This window comes from Pongo pygmaeus, chromosome X (assembly GCF_028885625.2).
Source record: "Pongo pygmaeus isolate AG05252 chromosome X, NHGRI_mPonPyg2-v2.0_pri, whole genome shotgun sequence".
In the NCBI taxonomy this organism is placed as follows: Eukaryota; Metazoa; Chordata; class Mammalia; order Primates; family Hominidae; genus Pongo; species Pongo pygmaeus.
In genome coordinates this window covers 80947472-80967805 of record NC_072396.2, presented here as the reverse complement: position 1 = coordinate 80967805, position 20334 = coordinate 80947472, and the positions used below count along the sequence as shown (strand labels likewise).

Here is a 20334-nt window from a genome sequence, read left to right as displayed (position 1 = left end):
TTCTATTGTAGTGGGGCAAATAGACATACAAAGCCTAAGTGTCACGATAGGGGAGATACTGTGATTATGGGAGCACACCGGAAGCCTATGTAAATAGGATTTGGATGGCTTTCTAGTGGAGAGCTGATATGTGAAATATGAATAAGAATTAGCCTGGTAAGTGAGATTGGTTCATCATGTTCTGGGAAGAGGCAACATAGTATTCAGATACTGGTAGCTGAGGGAGAGCTTGGTGTGTTTGAAAATCTCAAGAGTGGATGTGTGTAATGTTTGTGTTTTATAATCTTTCCCATTATATATCCTACTTCCCCAAATGTAAACTATCTATGTGGAGCAGGGTTTTGACATAACTTGGAGATGATAGAATTAAAAATGTTTTTTATGTGTTGATTATAATTTTAACAGTCTGTGCCACTTTTTTGTTAGTAATACCTTGGAGTTAATTTTAAATATCTATAAATGTGGGTCCGGCATGGTGGCTCATGCTTGTAATCCTAGCACTTTGGGATGCCGAGGCTGGTGGATCACCTGAGGTCAGGAGTTCGAGACCAGCCTGGCTAACATGGTGAAACCCCGTGTCTACTAAAAATACAAAAAATTAGCTGGGCATGGTGGCGGGTCCCTGTAATCCCAGCTACTTGGGAGGCTGAGGCAGGAGAATCGCTTGAACCCGGGAGGTGGAGGTTGCAGCGAGTCGAGATCACGCCATTGTACTCCAGCCTGGGCAACAAGAGGGAAATTTCGTCTCAGTAACTACCTTCCTACCTATAAATGTCAAGGTTATGGTTTTCTTAACTCGTATTCCTGCTAAGATTAATCCTATGTTAGTTTGTTTCCCAATAAAAAGCTGCCTTTGAAATGCAGTGGCAGGCCATGTTTTCCTTGGAATTCTAGCTCTAGATCTTTTCTTGCATGAATTTTTGATAGATTCAGACATGCTTAAATGAACTGTACTTTGTTCTTTAGCAATTTATATCCCTCCTTCCCTTGAATTCAGTTCAGCCAGGGGCCTATCTAGGGTATGTATTAGAGAGTTTCATTTTAAATTGTGACAGTAGAATCTAATATTGCTGGATTTGTGACATGTATTTGCCTTTCTGTTTTCTTATCTATGTGATTGTCTTTTTTCAAGAACCAGTCTACTGAGCCTAGGCCATTTCACTGATCTGTAGTTTGTATCAGTGAGCACCTTTTCCCTTTCTGCAGTCCCACTGGAAAGACTTTGAAGTCAGTCAAACTTGGATTTGAATAACAACTTTGCCTCTTACTAGTTGTGTGACTTTAGATTTATTTACATATTAATGAAAGTTAGCCTTTTCTCTCATAATATGTCCTACCTTGCATGATAGGTATTTTGATATTTAAAGATTAATATAGATTAATTGTTTAGCTGTATACATAGTAGCTGTTTGTATATGGTGGCTATTAAAATTGCTAACTACCCACATCTAATACATTTTTATGTAGAGCTTTAGTAGCTAGTTGTATGAGACCAGAAATTAGCTTTACTAAAATCTTTTGTAAACTTTTTTTTTTGAGACGGAGTCTTGCTCTGTCGCCTAGGCTGGAGTGCAGTGGCGCGATCTTGGCTCACAGCAACATCCACCTCCTGGGTCAAGCGATTCTCCTGCCTCAGTCTCACGAGTAGCTGGGATTACAGGTGTCTACTACCACACCTGGCTAATTTTTGTATTTTTAGTAGAGACGGGGTTTTACCCTGTTGGCCAGGCTGGTCTTGAACTCCTGACCTCAAGTGATCCACCCACCTCAGCCTCCCAAAGTGCTGGGATTACAGGCATGAGCCACCGCACCCAGCCAAAAATCTTTTATAAACTTTTAAATAAGGAATAGTGGTACTTGAGTGTATGGAAATCTGTTTCAAGGCATTAATTCTTGAGATAGATGTCTGGAAAATACAGACATTGGGTAGTAGGTAGCAGTGTTTATTTTATTTATTTATTTATTTTTGAGGTGGAGTTTCACTCTGTTGCCCAGGCTGGAGTGCAATGGCGTGATCTTGGCTCACTGCAACCTCCCCTCTGGGTTCGAGTGAGTCTCCTGCCTCAAACTTTAGAATAGCTGGGATTACAGGCGCTTGCTACCACACCCGGCTAATTTTTGTATTTTTAGTAGAGACTAGGTTTCGCCATGTTGACCAGGCTGGTCTTGAACTCCTGACCTCAAGTGATCCACCCTCCTCGTGCTCCCAGAGTGCTGGGATTATAGGCATGAGCCACTGCGCCCGGCTGGGGTAGTGCAGTGTTTTTGCTTTGAGTCTCTGAAACATGCACACATACTCCCTTTTTTTTTGAAAAAAATTGTTTTTATTTTTAAAATTTTTGTGGGTTCATGGTAGGTGTATATATTTATGGCATACATGAGATGTTTTAATACTGGCGTGCAATGTAAAATAAGCACATTGTGGAAAATGGGGTATCCATCCCCTCAGGCATTTATCCTTTGAGTTACAAGCAATCTAATTACATTCTTTAAGTTATTTAAAAATGTGCAATTAAGTTGCTATTGACTGTAGTCACCCTATTGTGCTATTAAATAGTAGGTCTTATTCTTTGTATTTTTTTGTACTCATTAACCATCCCCACCTCCTCCCTATCCCCTCACTACCTTTCCCAGCTTCTTGTAACTGTCCTTCATGACATCCTTCATTAGTTCATCCATGAGTTCAATTGTTTTGATTTTTAGATCCCACTTATAAGTGACAACATGCAGTGTTTGTCTTTCTGTGCCTGGCTTATTTCACTTAACATAATGATCTCCAGTTCCTTCCATGTTGTTGCAAATGACAGGATCTCATTCTTTTTTATGGCTGAATAGTACTCCATTGTGTATATGTACCGCATTTTATTTATTTATTTATTTATCTCTTGATGGGCACTTAGGTTGCTTCCCAATCTTTGCTATTGTAAACAGTGGCCTAACAATCATAGGAGTGCCAGTATCTCTTTGATATACTCATTTCCTTTCTTTTGTATATATACTCAGCAGGTGGATTGCTGGATCATACGGTATCTCAATTTTTAGTATTTTTGAGGAATCTCCAAACTGTTTTCTATAGTGATTGTACTCATTTACATTCCTACCAACAGTATACAAGCGTTCCCTTTTCTCCACATCCTTGCCAGCATTTGTTATTGCCTGTCTTTTGGATATAAGCCATTTTAACTGGGGTGAGATGGTATCTTATTACAGTTTTGATTAACATTTCTCTGATAATCAGTGATGGTGAGCAGCTTTTCATATGCCTGTTTGTCATTTGTATGTCTTCTTTGGAGAAATGTCCAGTCTAATCTTTTGCCCATTTTTTGATTGGATTATTCGATTTTTTCCTATAGAATTGTTGGAGCTCTTTATATATTGTGGTTATTAATCCATTGTCAGATGGGCACTTTGCAAAATGTTCTCCCATTCTGTGGGTTGTCTTTTCATTTTGTTGATTGTATCCTTTGCTGTGCAGAAGCTTTTTAACTTGATGTGATCTCATTTGCCAATTTTTGCTTTGGTTGCCTGAGCTTGTGTGATATTGCTCAATAAATCTTTGCCCACACCAGTGTCCTGGAGATTTTCCCCAGTGTTTTTAATTACTTAAAAAAATAAAGTTTTTGTCCTTTATGAATGTTATCAATTTTGAATTAAATTTCCCCTTCCTCTTTTCTTTTAATAGAATTGCTTTAAGTATTACATGAGTGATGATATTAGCCGTGACTCGGATGGAATGGATGAGCAATGTAGGTAGGTAATATAGATGAGCTAACATTCAGTGTTTCCTACTTTTGGGAGGAATTGTTACATAATCATTTTTGAGGTTTGTCTTTCATAGTATCATCATTGATGTCTTTAATGAAAAGTTGTTCTTTTCCATAAAACCCTGGATTTATGTCTAGTTTAAGTTTCTAATAAAGAGTAAGCAGATGACCTAAATTACCACTAAAATTACTGGCAGTAAAATTTAAATTGCATTATAACAAAGAGATTAAAATGAGTTTTGTTGGGAATAATGTTTATTTTTATTTTTTTACATATCTTTTCAGTTTCCTGAAAGAAGGGAGTAATGCTTTAATCTTTAAAACATTTCAGATGGTGTGCGGAAGGTGGAAACTTGATTTGTTGTGACTTTTGCCATAATGCTTTCTGCAAGAAATGCATTCTACGCAACCTTGGTCGAAAGGAGTTGTCCACAATAATGGACGAAAACAACCAATGGTATTGCTACATTTGTCACCCAGAGCCTTTGTTGGACTTGGTCACTGCATGTAACAGCGTATTTGACAATTTAGAACAGTTGTTGCAGCAAAATAAGAAGAAGATAAAAGTTGACAGTGAAAAGAGTAATAAAGTATATGAACATACATCCAGATTTTCTCCAAAGAAGACTAGTTCAAATTGTAATGGAGAAGAAAAGAAATTAGATGATTCCTGTTCTGGCTCTGTAACCTACTCTTATTCCGCACTAATTGTGCCCAAAGAGATGATTAAGAAGGCAAAAAAACTGATTGAGACCACAGCCAACATGAACTCCAGTTATGTTAAATTTTTAAAGCAGGCAACAGATAATTCAGAAATCAATTCTGCTACAAAATTACGTCAGCTTAAGGCTTTTAAGTCTGTGTTGGCTGATATTAAGAAGGCTCATCTTGCATTGGAAGAAGACTTAAATTCGGAGTTTCGAGCGATGGATGCTGTAAGCAAAGAGAAAAATACCAAAGAGCATAAAGTCATAGAGGCTAAGTTTGAAACAAAAGCACGAAAAGGAGAAAAACCTTGTGCTTTGGAAAAGAAGGATATTTCAAAGTCAGAAGCTAAACTTTCAAGAAAACAGGTAGATAGTGAGCACATGTATCAGAATGTTCCAACAGAGGAACAAAGAGCAAATAAAAGTACCGGTGGTGAACATAAGAAATCTGATAGAAAAGAAGAACCTCAGTATGAACCTGCCAACACTTCTGAAGACTTAGACATGGATATTGTGTCTGTTCCTTCCTCAGTTCCAGAAGACATTTTTGAGAATCTTGAGACTGCTATGGAAGTTCAGAGTTCAGTTGATCATCAAGGGGATGGCAGCAGTGGAACTGAACAAGAAGTGGAGAGTTCATCTGTAAAATTAAGTATTTCTTCAAAAGACAACAGAGGAGGTATTAAATCAAAAACTACAGCTAAAGTAACAAAAGAATTATATGTTAAACTCACTCCTGTTTCCCTTTCTAATTCCCCAATTAAAGGTGCTGATTGTCAGGAAGTTCCACAAGATAAAGATGGCTATAAAAGTTGTGGTCTGAACCCCAAGTTAGAGAAATGTGGACTTGGACAGGAAAACAGTGATAATGAGCATTTGGTTGAAAATGAAGTTTCATTACTTTTAGAGGAATCTGATCTTCGAAGATCCCCACGTGTAAAGACTACACCCTTGAGGCGACAGACAGAAACCAACCCTGTAACATCTAATTCAGATGAAGAATGTAATGAAACAGTTAAGGAGAAACAAAAACTATCAGTTCCAGTGAGAAAAAAGGATAAGCGGAATTCTTCTGACAGTGCTATAGATAATCCTAAACCTAATAAATTGCCAAAATCTAAGCAATCAGAGACTGTGGATCAAAATTCAGATTCTGATGAAATGCTAGCAATCCTCAAAGAGGTAAGCAGGATGAGTCACAGTTCTTCTTCAGATACTGATATTAATGAAATTCATACAAACCATAAGACTTTGTATGATTTAAAGACTCAGGCAGGGAAAGATGATAAAGGAAAAAGGAAACGAAAAAGTTCTACATCTGGCTCAGATTTTGATACTAAAAAGGGCAAATCAGCTAAGAGCTCTATAATTTCTAAAAAGAAACGACAAACCCAGTCTGAGTCTTCTAATTATGACTCAGAATTAGAAAAAGAGATAAAGAGCATGAGTAAAATTGGTGCTGCCAGAACCACCAAAAAAAGAATTCCAAATACAAAAGATTTTGACTCTTCTGAAGATGAGAAACACAGCAAAAAAGGAATGGATAATCAAGGGCACAAAAATTTGAAGACCTCGCAAGAAGGATCATCTGATGATGCTGAAAGGAAACAAGAGAGAGAGAATTTCTCTTCAGCAGAAGGCACAGTTGATAAAGACACGACCATCATGGAATTAAGAGATCGACTTCCTAAGAAGCAGCAAGCAAGTGCTTCCACTGATGGTGTCGATAAGCTTTCTGGGAAAGAGGAGAGTTTTACTTCTTTGGAAGTTAGAAAAGTTGCTGAAACTAAAGAAAAGAGCAAGCATCTCAAAACCAAAATATGTAAAAAAGTACAGGATGGCTTATCTGATATTACGGAGAAATTCCTAAAGAAAGACCAGAGTGATGAAACTTCTGAAGATGATAAAAAGCAGAGCAAAAAGGGAACTGAAGAAAAAAAGAAAACTTCAGACTTTAAGAAAAAAGTAATTAAAATGGAACAACAGTATGAATCTTCATCTGATGGCACTGAAAAGTTACCTGAGCGAGAAGAAATTTGTCATTTTCCTAAGGGCATAAAACAAATTAAGAATGGAACAACTGATGGAGAAAAGAAAAATAAAAAAATAAGAGATAAAACTTCTAAAAAGAAGGATGAATTATCTGATTATGCTGAGAAGTCAACAGGGAAAGGAGATAGTTGTGACTCTTCAGAGGATAAAAAGAGTAAGAATGGAGCATATGGTAGAGAGAAGAAAAGGTGCACATTGCTTGGAAAGAGTTCAAGGAAGAGACAAGATTGTTCATCATCTGATACTGAGAAATATTCCATGAAAGAAGATGGTTGTAACTCTTCTGATAAGAGACTGAAAAGAATAGAATTGAGGGAAAGAAGAAATTTAAGTTCAAAGAGAAATACTAAGGAAATACAAAGTGGCTCATCATCATCTGATGCTGAGGAAAGTTCTGAAGATAATAAAAAGAAGAAGCAAAGAACTTCATCTAAAAAGAAGGCAGTCATTGTCAAGGAGAAAAAGAGAAACTCCCTAAGAACAAGCACTAAAAGGAAGCAAGCTGACATTACATCCTCATCATCTTCTGATATAGAAGATGATGATCAGAATTCTATAGGTGAGGGAAGCAGTGATGAACAGAAAATTAAGCCTGTGACTGAAAATTTAGTGCTGTCTTCACATACTGGATTTTGCCAATCTTCAGGTATGCAAAAATAAATAAAAAATTCATAATTTGTACTTCCCCCTCTTGAGTTACTACATTGTTTAATTTTCCCTGAAGCTAATCAAATTTAGGGTTACTACTTAGGAGAATACCACTTAAAAATTATTTAAGAGTTTATTAAAAAAAATTTTCCTTTTATTTTTATGCTGCCATTGGAAGATATTTTGAACATTGCTAGTATTCAGTATCAGGGATCCCAAATTTGTTGAGTAAATGACAAAATTTCTTTATCAATGTTTAGTGCTTTTCTCTGGAGTAATGAGCAGAAGGAAAAGCAGACTGGTGCCAGTGGTTCAGTAGCTATTTAGTTATATAATGGAAGTGAGTGCTTGGTACTGGTATGACATGGTATGTCAAAATTTTAACTGCCATGCATATGGCTTTTTAAGTTTGAACAGATAACTTTGTGTCTCATGAAATCCCCTTTAATTATTTTTAATTTACCTCATTAAAACCCTTTGTTGATGCTTATTAACTAGTTTCTAATGACATGAACAGATGTTTTTCTTTTAAAAACACTGTCAAAATAAAGGAAGGAAGAAAATCCAAACATTAGCTGGATTAGCCTACCCTGATGAGGTAGAGTACTAGGAACATTAAAGTTTGGGTCAGCTGGTGAATGAAAATATTTTTATGAATTAATTAAAATTAATCTTTAAAAATTTATGAAAAATAATTTTAGAAGTTTTTATTATTGAAGTTATTTTAAAAATCAGTTGTATAATAAATGTGTATTGGTCATTTGTCTTTTTTTTTAAGTCAGTAAGACCTGTAAGTTCTATGGATACTCATAATTTATTTTAAAATTTTTATAAAGTTGGTTTTACATAAAATTGTATTTCCAACATAGGTAGAATTTAAAATTTTTTCCTTTCAGTTCTTATGTTACAGTTTTCAATTTATCCCAATTGGATTTTAATGGAATTAATTTGAATCTTGGCTATTTTTTAAATTTTAATTTTTAATTTTGTAGAGATGAGGTCTTGCTATGTTACCCAGGCTGGTCTTGAACTCCTGGCATCAAGCAATCCTTCCACCTCAGCCTTCCAAAGTGTTGGAATTACAGGCATGAGCTACTGTGCCCAGCAAAATCTTGTTTTTTAATAAAACTTTACATTTCTTTTATGGAGTACTTATGACTTGACTTGAAAACCACATGTGATATGCATGGCGTGTGCTTCAATTGAATGCTCTGCTATATCAGATGACTAGATGGAGCTCTGTTTGTGTGGCTATTGTAACTTCAAGTTCACAGTTTCTTACCTGAAATTCTTGGGGTCTATTGTGTTTCAGAATTTGCAACTTTTTGGTTTTTAGAAAAATAATAGAGAGCAGTTACTATATATTTTATAAAAGCTCCAGTGGGGCCTGATGCAACACCAGATAATCAAACACATAGTATTTCTGCAGCCAAACATTTGAAGATTCACATTTAAAGGAATAAGCAGTTTAGACCAGGTTTTGCTGCCAGATTGTCTTTGGTACCCTCTTACAGAAACTTTCCATTTTGAGAGTGTTTTAGATTTCAAAATTATATATAAGGGATTGTGGACTTATATTAAAAATACAGAATCTAATACTTACTTTGATGTCAAATCAATGTTTTAGTTGTTAGGTTAACTGTGAAAATCCTTATTAAGGATTAGAGTTTAAGAATAATAAATTGTGTTTAAAAATTAGTTAAAAATCCATTAAAAATTATGTGTCACTGAGCTAATTTTATTTCTGATTTTATTTATTTGGATCTTCTCTCTTTTTTTCTTAGTCTGGCTATTTTTAAACTTTGGAAAATTGGTTTCTGTGATTAAACAGTTTCACTGGTGAAATCAATATATTTGATTTCAAGTATTTTACTACTTTTCTTAAGATCTCACTTGATTTATTGATACCTATGAAAGTTTCTGTTATGCACCTCTCATGTTGAGAATTATTTAGTGTAATAATTAATATGAATTCATTAGGCCTTAAGGGATGGTGATATATGGCAAATACTCAATTGATGCATCTCTTGATAATTACTTATCTCAGTACTGATCTAGATCACTGTGTTCCATTTTGATTTATTTAACTTTGATCTGAAGGACAAATAGGCTGATGGGGAGTAAACTTTTTCTCAGGTGTGTATCAAGAGAAACTGAGAATTTGTCACTTCAGCAAATGCCAGTCCTTCAACTGCTTGGTGAAATAAGCCTTGTTGAGATTTTCTTTACCCTGGATATTTTTGGGGACTAAGCTGATTATTTGTGATGAAATAAGAAAGAAGATAAATTTGTTAGGGAATTTAACCTGTGAAAAATTGGGCCTTGTCAATAGAAACAAGCAGAATAGAATATGAGTGCCTTGAAAATAAGCGCTGTGTAAAAAGTTCTGTTTTTAAAGATAAGTTTGCGTGTGAGCTAATGTTATGATATTCCTTCAGAATTTACTTACATGCTTATATAAGCATGCTGAATTTATGTGCTCCTCTGTCTAACTTAATTTTAGGTCACAGTTTTAGAAGGTTAAAAGAAAAACCCTGCCCCCTATTGAGTTTAGAGGATTCCAGTTTATTCACCGTATTTGGGTATCATATTACAGCTACAGTATTTTCCTAGAAATTGGGGCTTGGTAATGGCATGAATAACTAAGATGAAGAACATGATCCTAGGAGATTGCAGTTTAATGCAAGACAGACATAGAGAAGTCATTTAAAAAAGTAACAGAAGAAAGATATAAAACTAGAATGGGGCCTGTAATCCCAGCACTTTGGGAGGCCAAGGTGGGTGGATCATCTGAGGTCAGTAGTTCGAAACCAGCCTGGCCAACATGGTGAAACCCCATCTCTACTAAAAATACAAAAAAATTAGCCAGGTGTAGTGGCACACACCTGTAATCCCAGCTACTTGGGAGGCTGAGGCAGGAGAATCGCTTGAACCCAGGAGATGGAGATTGCAGTGAGCTGCAATCACGCCACTGCACTCCAGCCTGGGTGACAGAGCGAGACTCCATCTCAAAACAAAAACAACAACAAACACAACAAACTATAATGGGGCTACACAATAAATGGCAAGTGAGCTATTTAAATATTTGGGGAAATATTTAGAAGAATAGTTGGCATTTGAACTTCAAAGGATAGGTCAAATTTTGAAAGGTGTAGTAAAGAGGGAGTGACAGTACTATTACTAATTATATTTCATTTGAAGATTGGTCTGTTTGAATGAGATATTTATTGTGAGTTTGCTGGGATATTATGAAATCTCTTCTCTCTCTCTCTCTTTTTTTTTTTTTTTTTTTTTTTTGAGTTGGAGTCTCACTCTGCCACCCAGGCTGGAGTGCAGTGGTGCAATCTCGGCTCACTGCAATCCCTGCTCACTGCCAACCTCTGCCTTCCGGGTTCAAGCGATTCTCGTGCCTCATGCTCCCGGGTAGCTGAGATTACAGGTGCATGCCACCACATCGGCTAATTTTTGTATTTTCAGTAGAGACGGGGTTTCTCCATGTTGGCCATGCTGGCCTCGAGCTCCTGACCTCGAGTGATCTGCCCGCCTCAGCCTCCCAAAGTGCTGGCATTACAAGCTTGAGCCACCACGCCTGGTCTTATTTAGTGTATTTCTATCCTGAGCCTGTAGGTGTCTGTTTTCTTTATAGATTTTTTCCTCCATTTCTCTTCAACATTTTATTGTGAAAAACATTTAAGTATACACCAAAGCATCTACCATAATATTATACTGTATTTTCTTGATAACATATCTGTATATCCTTCTGTCTATCCATCAGTATATCTTTTTTTTTTGCCTTTTTAGCTTTTTATTTTGCATAATTATAAATCCACAGAAATTTGTAAAAAAAGAAAAAATACAGGGAGGTCTCAGATACCCTTTACTTAGTTTGCCTCAAGGGTAATATCTTGTAACTCTAGTACAGTGTCAAAACCAGAAAACTGAAGATTTATTCAGATTTCACCAGTTTCACATGCACTCATTTGTGTGTGTATAAGTATAGTTCAGTGCAGTTGTACCACATGTGTATCTTTGTATAATCACCACCACAACTGATATATCAAACCAGTTCCATTATCACAAGGCTCCCTTGTGATACTGCTGTCCTTACCTCTATTCCTGACATCTGGCAACTAGTAATCTGTTCTTCATCACTGTAATTTTGCTATTTTGAAATGGAATCATGAAGTATATAACCTTTTGAGATTGGCTTTTTTCACTTAGTATAACACCCTTAAAATCTTTGATGCATTTCAAATTAAATGGTAGACATCAGTATACTTCTCCTGAAATACTTAAGCATGCATAGTATTAGCCTACAGTTTGATATTTCAGTTTTTCTTTTGAAGTAAAATTTATATAGAATGAAATGCCCAAACTTAACCTCTTTAGATTTTTTTTTTTTTTTTTTTTTGAGACAGAGTTGTTACCCAGGCTGGAGTGCAGTGGTGTGATCTTGGCTTACTGCAACCTCCGCCTCCCAGGTTCAAGTGATTCTCCTGCCTCAGCCTCCCTAGTAGCTGGGATTACAGGCACACACCACCATGCCTGGTTAATTTTTGTGTTTTTAGTAGAGACGGGATTTCGCCATGTTGGCCAGGCTGGTCTGGAACTCCTGACCTCAGGTGATCGCCCGCCTCGGCTTCTCAAAGTGCTGGGATTACAGGCGTGAGCCACCTCGCCTGGCCCTCTTCAGATTTTTAATCAAAATATAGGAATGTAGCTTTTTATAAGAAAATAAGTTTTACTGTACTGAATTGTATCTCTGGGTAACTCAGGTCACAAATACCATACACATTCAACTGCATTTTAAAATTACTTGCTTCTACCAAAATATTAATACTGGTTTTGCTATTCCTCGAAGATACGGCACCAGTTAACGTCAAAATTAAAATGGACCAGTACGAAGGTTATTGTGGCTAGAAACTTATGCTAATATGATGGCTGTTGATACAGAATTGTTACTGAGAAGGGTGGACTTTAAAAGCCTTGTGCCCTGGGAAGGAACTCTGAAATATATAAGTTCCAGCTATTTATCATTTTGCTGCTGGCACTTCACAAATAACCTGTTTTCTATAAGAATGCTTTTTACTCATATTTTGGAGTCCAGAGTTTAGACCCCACTTAGTTTGCTTTAAAGTTTTTGGCTTTCAGTTTTATTTTACATGGTTTTAATTATATAGCTTATTTAAAGCTAATTTTAAGTACACTTTTTTCCCTCAAGGAGATGAAGCCTTATCTAAATCAGTGCCTGTCACAGTGGATGATGATGATGACGACAATGATCCTGAGAATAGGTATGATTCCATCTGTAAGGACTTTAAAAAGATTATAACACACCCTAGGCATGGGCACAAACAGCAGCAACGGAACAGCAAGCAGGTTGTAAAAACCAGGAGTGCCTGCCTTAGAAAGACTCGCTCACAGTCTTCCTGCAAGTTTGAAAGAAAGGCCAGAAAATGGGCTAAAACTCAGAAACCTTAAGAGAAAGTAATATCATTATTTACACACCTAGCATAGGGTGTGTTATAAATACAGAACTGTCAATTTTATGTTTCTATGTAAACTGCAATAATTTTTTTTGGAATAATTTATTTTGACAGATTATTGATGAAAGTAAATCATATCTCAATAAATTGGTGACAACAGACATCTCCTCTATATTTGACTATTGTTAATTGCCATCCAATATGGTGGTCCTATTTATTAAGGCCTGTTGAGAATAAACAAAAAGAGAGATTACTCAGATACTTAAGATTAAGAAATTGCTTTCAAAATAAGTGTCAATTTACAAGGTATCTAGACTGAGTTAGAGTTTAACCAGTTTTCAAATAAAATAGAAATATACGGTATGAGAGCATTTACTTTAATAAGACTTAATAGGTTTAAATGTCAACAGTGTAGCCTATACAGATATACTTAAGTAAGGGGCAGCTGGGTGAAGAAAAAAAAAAGACACTATCAATGTAGTGAAGAATAAGGAAAACAACAGTATTAAAGACTATAGCTATAATGTTTCAACATAACTTTTAAACACTTCCTGGACAATAGCATACCCTGTGCTCATAATCTTCAACAAGAAGATAGCGTGGTATAGTGCATGGAATTTTGGAATAATGGGCATAAGGGTATCTGATTTCTAACATTTTTAACAACTGTCTGTGTCATCATGGGCAAGTGACTTTACCTTTGTCAAAAATTTACTATATTTAAGAAGAAAAAGTTGGGCGAAATTTTCTCTAATTCTAGTACCTAAAAATCCATGATAGATTTGAGATGATTTCATTAAAGAGCACTACATTAACCATTCATTTATTCCTAATAGTAAGTTCTAACATTAAGAAAACATAAAAATATACATGTAGTTTTCTGTCATAATTTTGTAAGAAATAAACTGACTTAGTAAATGCCCTGGGTTCAGCTGTTAGTTTCGCTCTTTTATATCTTGCTGATGCTGTTAGGTTTCTCTGTTTCAAAGGTCAGCATTCTGCTAATTAACAGAAGAATGTTTTTATTAAGGTGAATGAACAGTTTTATTTTATACTTTTGAATACAGCTTAATTGTGGACACAAATATTCAGATTCTGCTTGCCTACTTTTTTAAATTTAAAAATGTATATCCATTTATTTTATGGAATAGGTGGTAGGTTCCAGAATGGAGTGATAAGGGCATGCAATTTATTCATCAGGGATTTTACATTATATCATCACAGCCAGATACTGAAAGCATTTAAAATTTTATTCTTTTTAAAGATACTTTAATTTTTCTTCATTTATATTTGCTACTATTTGATTTTCTATACATCATGAGGCCTCAGATGTTACTCAAAGGCTAATAATGTTTTAAACATTCTATAGCTTAATTTAACTGTGAATGATTTACTTTAATTTCATATTTAACCACCAAATAAGAGTGTTGTTAAGGTATAATTTTTTTGTGTGTGTGTTAGAGCTTGTCAAAATATAAATATCATTTTCAACTTTTAAGTTACCTGATCGTATCTCTCTGTAACTGGCAAGTATTTTATTGGAAAGTATCTTTAATTCCACCTTGAATTTGTGATTAAAAAATACAACCCTGTTGAGTACTTTTGAGAAGAATTGAATTTTATCTTGAGCATGTCTTTCTATACTCAGTTTAATGTGTTTTTATAAAATATACAATTTATTAACTTGTTTAATATTCACTATACCAAAGAGATATCTAATACCCATGGGTTATGTAGTCATGATGGGGATACAAATACTTTCTTGCACCATTTTAGTATAGATTATATATTTGAGCATATTTGAATATGCACTAAGCAACTTAAAAAATTCATTTGCAGATCACGATTAAGTCTTAGAATTATTTTTCTAACTTCCTAATTTTTGAGTAGGTTGTATTTTGGTAGACAGCATATTGTAATTGTATGTAAATTTGTACACAATTGTGTATAAATTGTGTATAAATCTTATATGCTTTGTCTTTTTAGCAGTATTGTAATACATTTTCAGTGTTGGTGTTTATGGAGCGATAGTGTATTATTGCAAATGGTTAACTATTTGGATGCAATAAATTTTTGTAAACCTTTTTTCTTGTTCAAGCATTTAATTTTAATAATAATGTTACTTTTTTATATCATGAGAGTTGACATAATTTGTTATTAAAATATAGAGGCTAGTTTGTAGCCAAAGAAGTTTTGAAATTTTGAAATTTAGGATGTAAATACTTTTAATTCCCCTAACATATATACTTATATATATTTGTGTGAAAGTTTTGCAACAGATTTAACTACTATTTTTCTGTTTTAAGGCTATGATAGCTTTTGAGGGCATTTAAAAAACTTAGTCATATCCTGAATATTTTAGTAAATGTGAATACATTTCTGTTTTAGCATACTATTATGTAGCATCACTCATATTTGAAAGTAAATGTATACTATTATGAGACAGAGTGGTCTAACCTATAAATTAATTTATATTTAATTGGATTTACTTAATGAACAAGGACAGAATATTATAGGTTGATCAACACTTGTATGTTTCTGGTTTAGCTTTTTATTAAAAAAAGTAGACTAATCATATATTTTGAATTTTATATAACTGAAAATTTATTTCAAATTTTTAGAGCTTAGGCTTTATGTCGTTTTTCAATGGCAGAATAATAATACCAAATAGGTTGTCAGGTTTTCAAATTTATACACGTAATTTTAAAGTAATATATTTGAATGTGCCATTAGGGTAGGGTTTCATTGGCCTTTTAAATACCTGTTAGTTGGATTTTGAATTGGTTCTTTCTTTGAAAAGACATCTATTCATATAATTTATTTCAATTCAATAATTAGGCTGGCATTGAAAATACATCATAATTCCTTTATATGTTCAATATAACTGGGGATATTTTGACCAAACATTTTCTAATAATATCATATATTTTAATTTAATATCTACTGGGAATGAGCCTCAAGTAATACGATAGTAGTGTGTTCAAGTTTTAACAGTATTAGTTTTGAGGATCATTAAACTAGGCTTGTCTTTAGAGATTGCATACTGAACAATCACTGAAGAGACCATTTATCCCAAAAAAGAATTATCTTTTGAAATTTCTTTATTCGCTTATTTTGCAGGATGTGAGAAATATTTACAATTGAGCTTTTGAGAGCAAAAGACCAAAGTGCTAGGTTTTTCTAAATAAGCATTCTTTCTCCCTGACAACTTTGACTAAGAGCTGAGATTTCTACATGGATGTCTGCTCCCCTAACAAACACATTTACTTTATTGTTGAAATGTGCTTAATTGGGTCTAGTAATACTCCACATTTTTTCTCATAATTTCTCTGTGGGTGTGACTAAATGCTTTTTTTTTAATAGAAGCGAAATTTGATGTGGAGATTGCTAAAAAAAAATTGTCCCATTGTTATATTTAATTATATTGGGACTAGACCATAGCATTTTAAATTTCCAACTGTTGTTGTATCATTTGATGATAATTTTGTGTTTCAAACTAGAAAATATGCTAATGATTTTTTTTTTCCTACTGGCTTGGTGTGGGTATTCTGTTGATGAAGGCTCTGTACTGTTAATCCAGCATATTTTCGGAGGAAACTAATGATTTCTGGATGTTATTTATGCCTGAGAAGATATTTAATGATTGTTTACCTGATTTCAGCACAATTAATGGCATGGGTATATCACAAGTCCCTTAATCGTTTGATGTTCACTTTGCTTTCATTTTAAACACTTTTTCAAATGTCTGTCTCCTACACATGTTGTCTATTCTCTATGCAAATTTGCTAAATTTGGAATAATTTTTTCTGTGATTTTTTTTTGTGGTAGTTCTGTTTCGTTAGCAAAACTTCTTTGATTCTCCTTTATTGTACTTGAAAAACAAAGGTGGCATTTTAAATTAAGTATTTTACTTGTTTTTCCATTTGAGTAAGGGTTTTAAATATCTAGCAATTTTACGGTAATTTTTTTTTTCAATTTCCTTTGTCTATATAGCACAGGTAAGTATTGCAAGTCATTTAAGTATGACACAGGTGTCCAGCCAGTAGATAAGATCTACTTGTAGATATCTGAACTGGCTGTAGTTGTTACTGGCTTTCTTTTTTCTACTAGAATTCCCAGTCAGGAAAGACATATGATGTGTAGTGGTGACCTTTGTCCTTCTATGGTCAAGATTTAAACATTATAACCAGTGTTTCTTTCTTGTTCTCTGTTCTTTGGTGATATTGGGACTTCCAGAAAATAAGAAATAGGTCTTCCTCAAAAAAGAAAAAAAAAAAAAAGAGAAAAAGGAAGAGTTTGGATTTCTAGTGTTAGCAAAAGTGATTCATTTTTCTGACTTAATATCCTTTGTCTTTAACTTTGAAATTTCAAAATAAAATTTTGAAATTTGAGATGAGTAAATTCTGTTTTCATTTTTCAAGTATAAAAATATTGAACTAGTTATTTAATATGATCAGATTTCCCATATTAATTTGAATATATTTTTTCTTGTTAAAATGCCTTTAAAACTGGTTTAGATTTTTGTATAAAATTAGGGAATACACATGTAATAATTCAGGCCTATTGAAACATAAGAGTCTGTATGAATTATTAATAACTGTGGGTTCTTAATTTCATAGTTTTTATTGTTCTACCTCCAAGATTTTTTAAAAAAATCATTTGATATTAATTTTCCTGGTACCCTCACCGAAAAGGATACAGAGCTACTTTTCATTAACTACCCACATTGTAGGATTTGTGACTAAAAAAAAATATTTCAAACCATTGTTTAGCTTTTTGATTATTTGGTGACTTCATTATTATCTCGTGAATTGCACCATTTTGGGGTACAGATCATTATGCCTTAGTTATATATATATATATATATATATATTTTTTTTTTTTTTTTTTGGAGACAGAGTCTTGCTCTGTCACCCAGGCTGGAGTGCAGTGGCATGATCTTGGCTCACTGCAGCCTCCACTTCCCTGTTTCAAGCAATTCTCCTGCCTCAGCCTCCTGAGTAGCTGAGATTACAGGCACCCGCCAGCACACCTGGCTAATTTTTGAATTTTTAGTAGAGACGAGATTTCACCGTGTTGGCCAGGCTGCTCTCGAACTCCTGACCTCAAGTGATCCTCCTGCCTCGGCCTCCCAAAGTGCTGGGATTACAGGCGTGAGCCACCGTGCCTGACCAGTCATATTTTTTAATAGAAAACTTAATATCAAGATACTAATTTTGAACCTGAGTTAAAATATATACTAATATGAATTTTGAAGAATTCCATATTCCATAACTTTTTTTTTTTTTTTGAGACAGAATCTTGCTTTGTCACCCAGGCTGGAGTGCAGTGGCACGATCTCCGCTCACTGCAACCTCTGCCTCCTGGGTTCAGGTGATTCTCTTGCCTCAGCCTCCCGAGTAGCTGGAACAACAGGTGCCTGCCACCATTCCCTGCTAATTTTTGTATTTTTAGTAGAGACGGGGTTTTGCAATGTTGGCCAGGCTGGTCTCAAACTCCTGACCTCAGGTTATTCGCCTGCCTTGGCCTCCCAAATTGCTGGGATTACAGGCGTGAGCCATCGTGCCCGGCCACGTGTTTTGTTTTTTAATTCCTATCCCTTAAATATATGACATTTATTAAAACAAAGCCTCACACCCTACTAAAATATTTAACATTCCTTGGCTATACTCCTTTGAATTATTTTACATATCAAACTTTAAAATGTGGTGTGATGCTTTAGTACTACGTATACTTAAGTACCTCTAAAGAGCATGCATTTAAACCCATTATCTTTTTTAGAATTCTGTAAATTAAGTACTCTATTATGATATTGTACACAAAAACCAATTTTTAAGCAAATTTTATCACCTTGTTTATGGATGCCCAGTATTTTGGCCTTCTAAAAATATATTTTTTTCCAGCAATTTTCTTCAAACCTGTTCTCAGAACCTCTTAAAAGATAAAATGGTAATTGTAGAATGTATCTCAGATGGCCTATCGTGCCATTTAGAGTGCATACTGGCTTAAATATGTTTAAACTCCTTTTATAGTCTTTTATAGTCTTTAAAAAATCAAGCTGGATGCAGTGGCTCACACTTGCAATCCCAATGCTTTGGGAGACTGAGGTGGGAGGATCACTTGAGGCCAGGAGTTTAAGACCAGCCTGGGCAACATAGTGATACCTTGTCTCTACTAAAAAAAAAAAAAAAAAAAAAAATTAGCTGGGCATGGTGGGTGGTACATGCCTGTAGTTCCAACTACTCAGGATACCGAGGCAGAATGATTGCTTTAACCCAGGAGTTCAAGGTTACAAGGATCTGTGTTTGTGCCACTACATTCTAGCCTGGGCAACAGAGCAAGACTGTCTCTAAAATAAAATTAAAAAAAAATTAAAGCTTGAATTCTTGCATTTCTAAATACATAAATTTGAAATATGCGAAATACACATATTTTTTAAAATGGGGGTCAGTGCAGTGGCTCATGCCTGTAATCCCAGAACTTTGGGAGGCTGAGGTGGATGGATCACCTGAGGTCAGGAGTTTGAGACCATCCTGGTCAACATGGTGAAAGCCTGTTTCTAATAACACTACAACAATTAGCTGGGTGTGGTGGCACACACCTGTAGTCCTACGTACTCGGGAGGCTGAGGCAGGAGAATTGCTTGAACCTGGGAAGCAGAGGTTGCAGTGAGCCTCCTGCACTCCAGGTTGAGATCATGCTACTGCGCTTCAGCCTGGGTGAAAGAACAAGACTCTGTCTGAAAAAAAAAAAAAAAAAATGGGATCATCTGTATTTGCCCAGGCATTCATTAGCATACAAGTGTTAACGAGTAGAGAGTATAGTGCTGGCACAGTAAAATTAATAGCAGATTGGGATTTAGGATCTTAGGTTCTACTCCTGACTTTGCCACTGGTTAGCTTTGTTTCTTTGGCTGAGTCATTTCCTATATCTATGCCTGTTTCCTCATCTTTAGAATGACAAAGCTGTACTGTAAGGTTTGTCCTTCTGGCTCTAACATTTTGTATTGCTTTCGTTATGGCTCGAAACCTCCCTGGTGCAAGAGGTCCTTCTCTTGATTGCATTTTAAGAAACTCAACGTTTTGAATTATTGATTTACCTATCAGCAAGAGGTGGTTTACTTTCCTTTCCTGTTTGAGCGCTTAAACAAGAGACATTACTCATTTCCTTTCTAGATAGGATTGGAGTTAATGAAGGCTTTCTTGGCTTTCTCCTATGTTTTTTTTTTTTGTTTTGTTTTGTTTTTTTCCAATTGCTTGTTTGTCATTGTGTTGTTGGGCTCACTTCTTATTATTTTATTTGTGCTTTCTTTTAGTAATGGTGTTATCTTGGTGTTCATTATGTACTTTGGAAGACTTAGTATATGTGGGTTTTGGGGTCCTATTTATTTTCTCATGCGCCAGTTCCGATCATTGTTTGTTTGTGGGTTTTTACCCTTCCTCCCATATTGTTTTGCTTTCTCCCCCTCTCCCTTCCCTCCCTTTCAGGAAAATGGAGGAGTGGCTCCATTACTTCTGGCTCTGCCCAGGTTTTCTGCCACAAGAGTGGCACGGCCTGTGCCTCTAATGCTTCTGATAGAGTCGTGACTGCTTTGGATGCTACACCTGCCCCAAGATGTAATATTGAGCATTGAGATTCCAGGGGCAGTACATCGTCCTGGAAAGCCTCAAGAAAGGA

The 20334-nt window shown here is 35.1% G+C and overlaps 1 protein-coding gene across 10 annotated transcripts in view; it reads left to right on the top strand.

Moving 5' to 3' along the window:
- ATRX (ATRX chromatin remodeler) overlaps positions 1–20334 on the top strand; it is a 284010-nt gene that overhangs the window by 93043 nt on the left and 170633 nt on the right. For 6 of the 10 annotated variants that reach the window (XM_054470837.2, XM_054470836.2, XM_054470841.2 and 3 more), the window contains 3 exons: positions 3683–3750; positions 4096–7169; positions 12393–12465. In XM_054470837.2, the coding sequence (XP_054326812.1) occupies positions 3683–3750; positions 4096–7169; positions 12393–12465 (3215 nt within the window). The remainder of the gene's footprint in view (positions 1–3682; positions 3751–4095; positions 7170–12392; positions 12466–20334) is intronic. The other 4 variants (XM_054470846.2, XM_054470839.2, XM_054470838.2 and 1 more) reach the window with 1 other exon arrangement.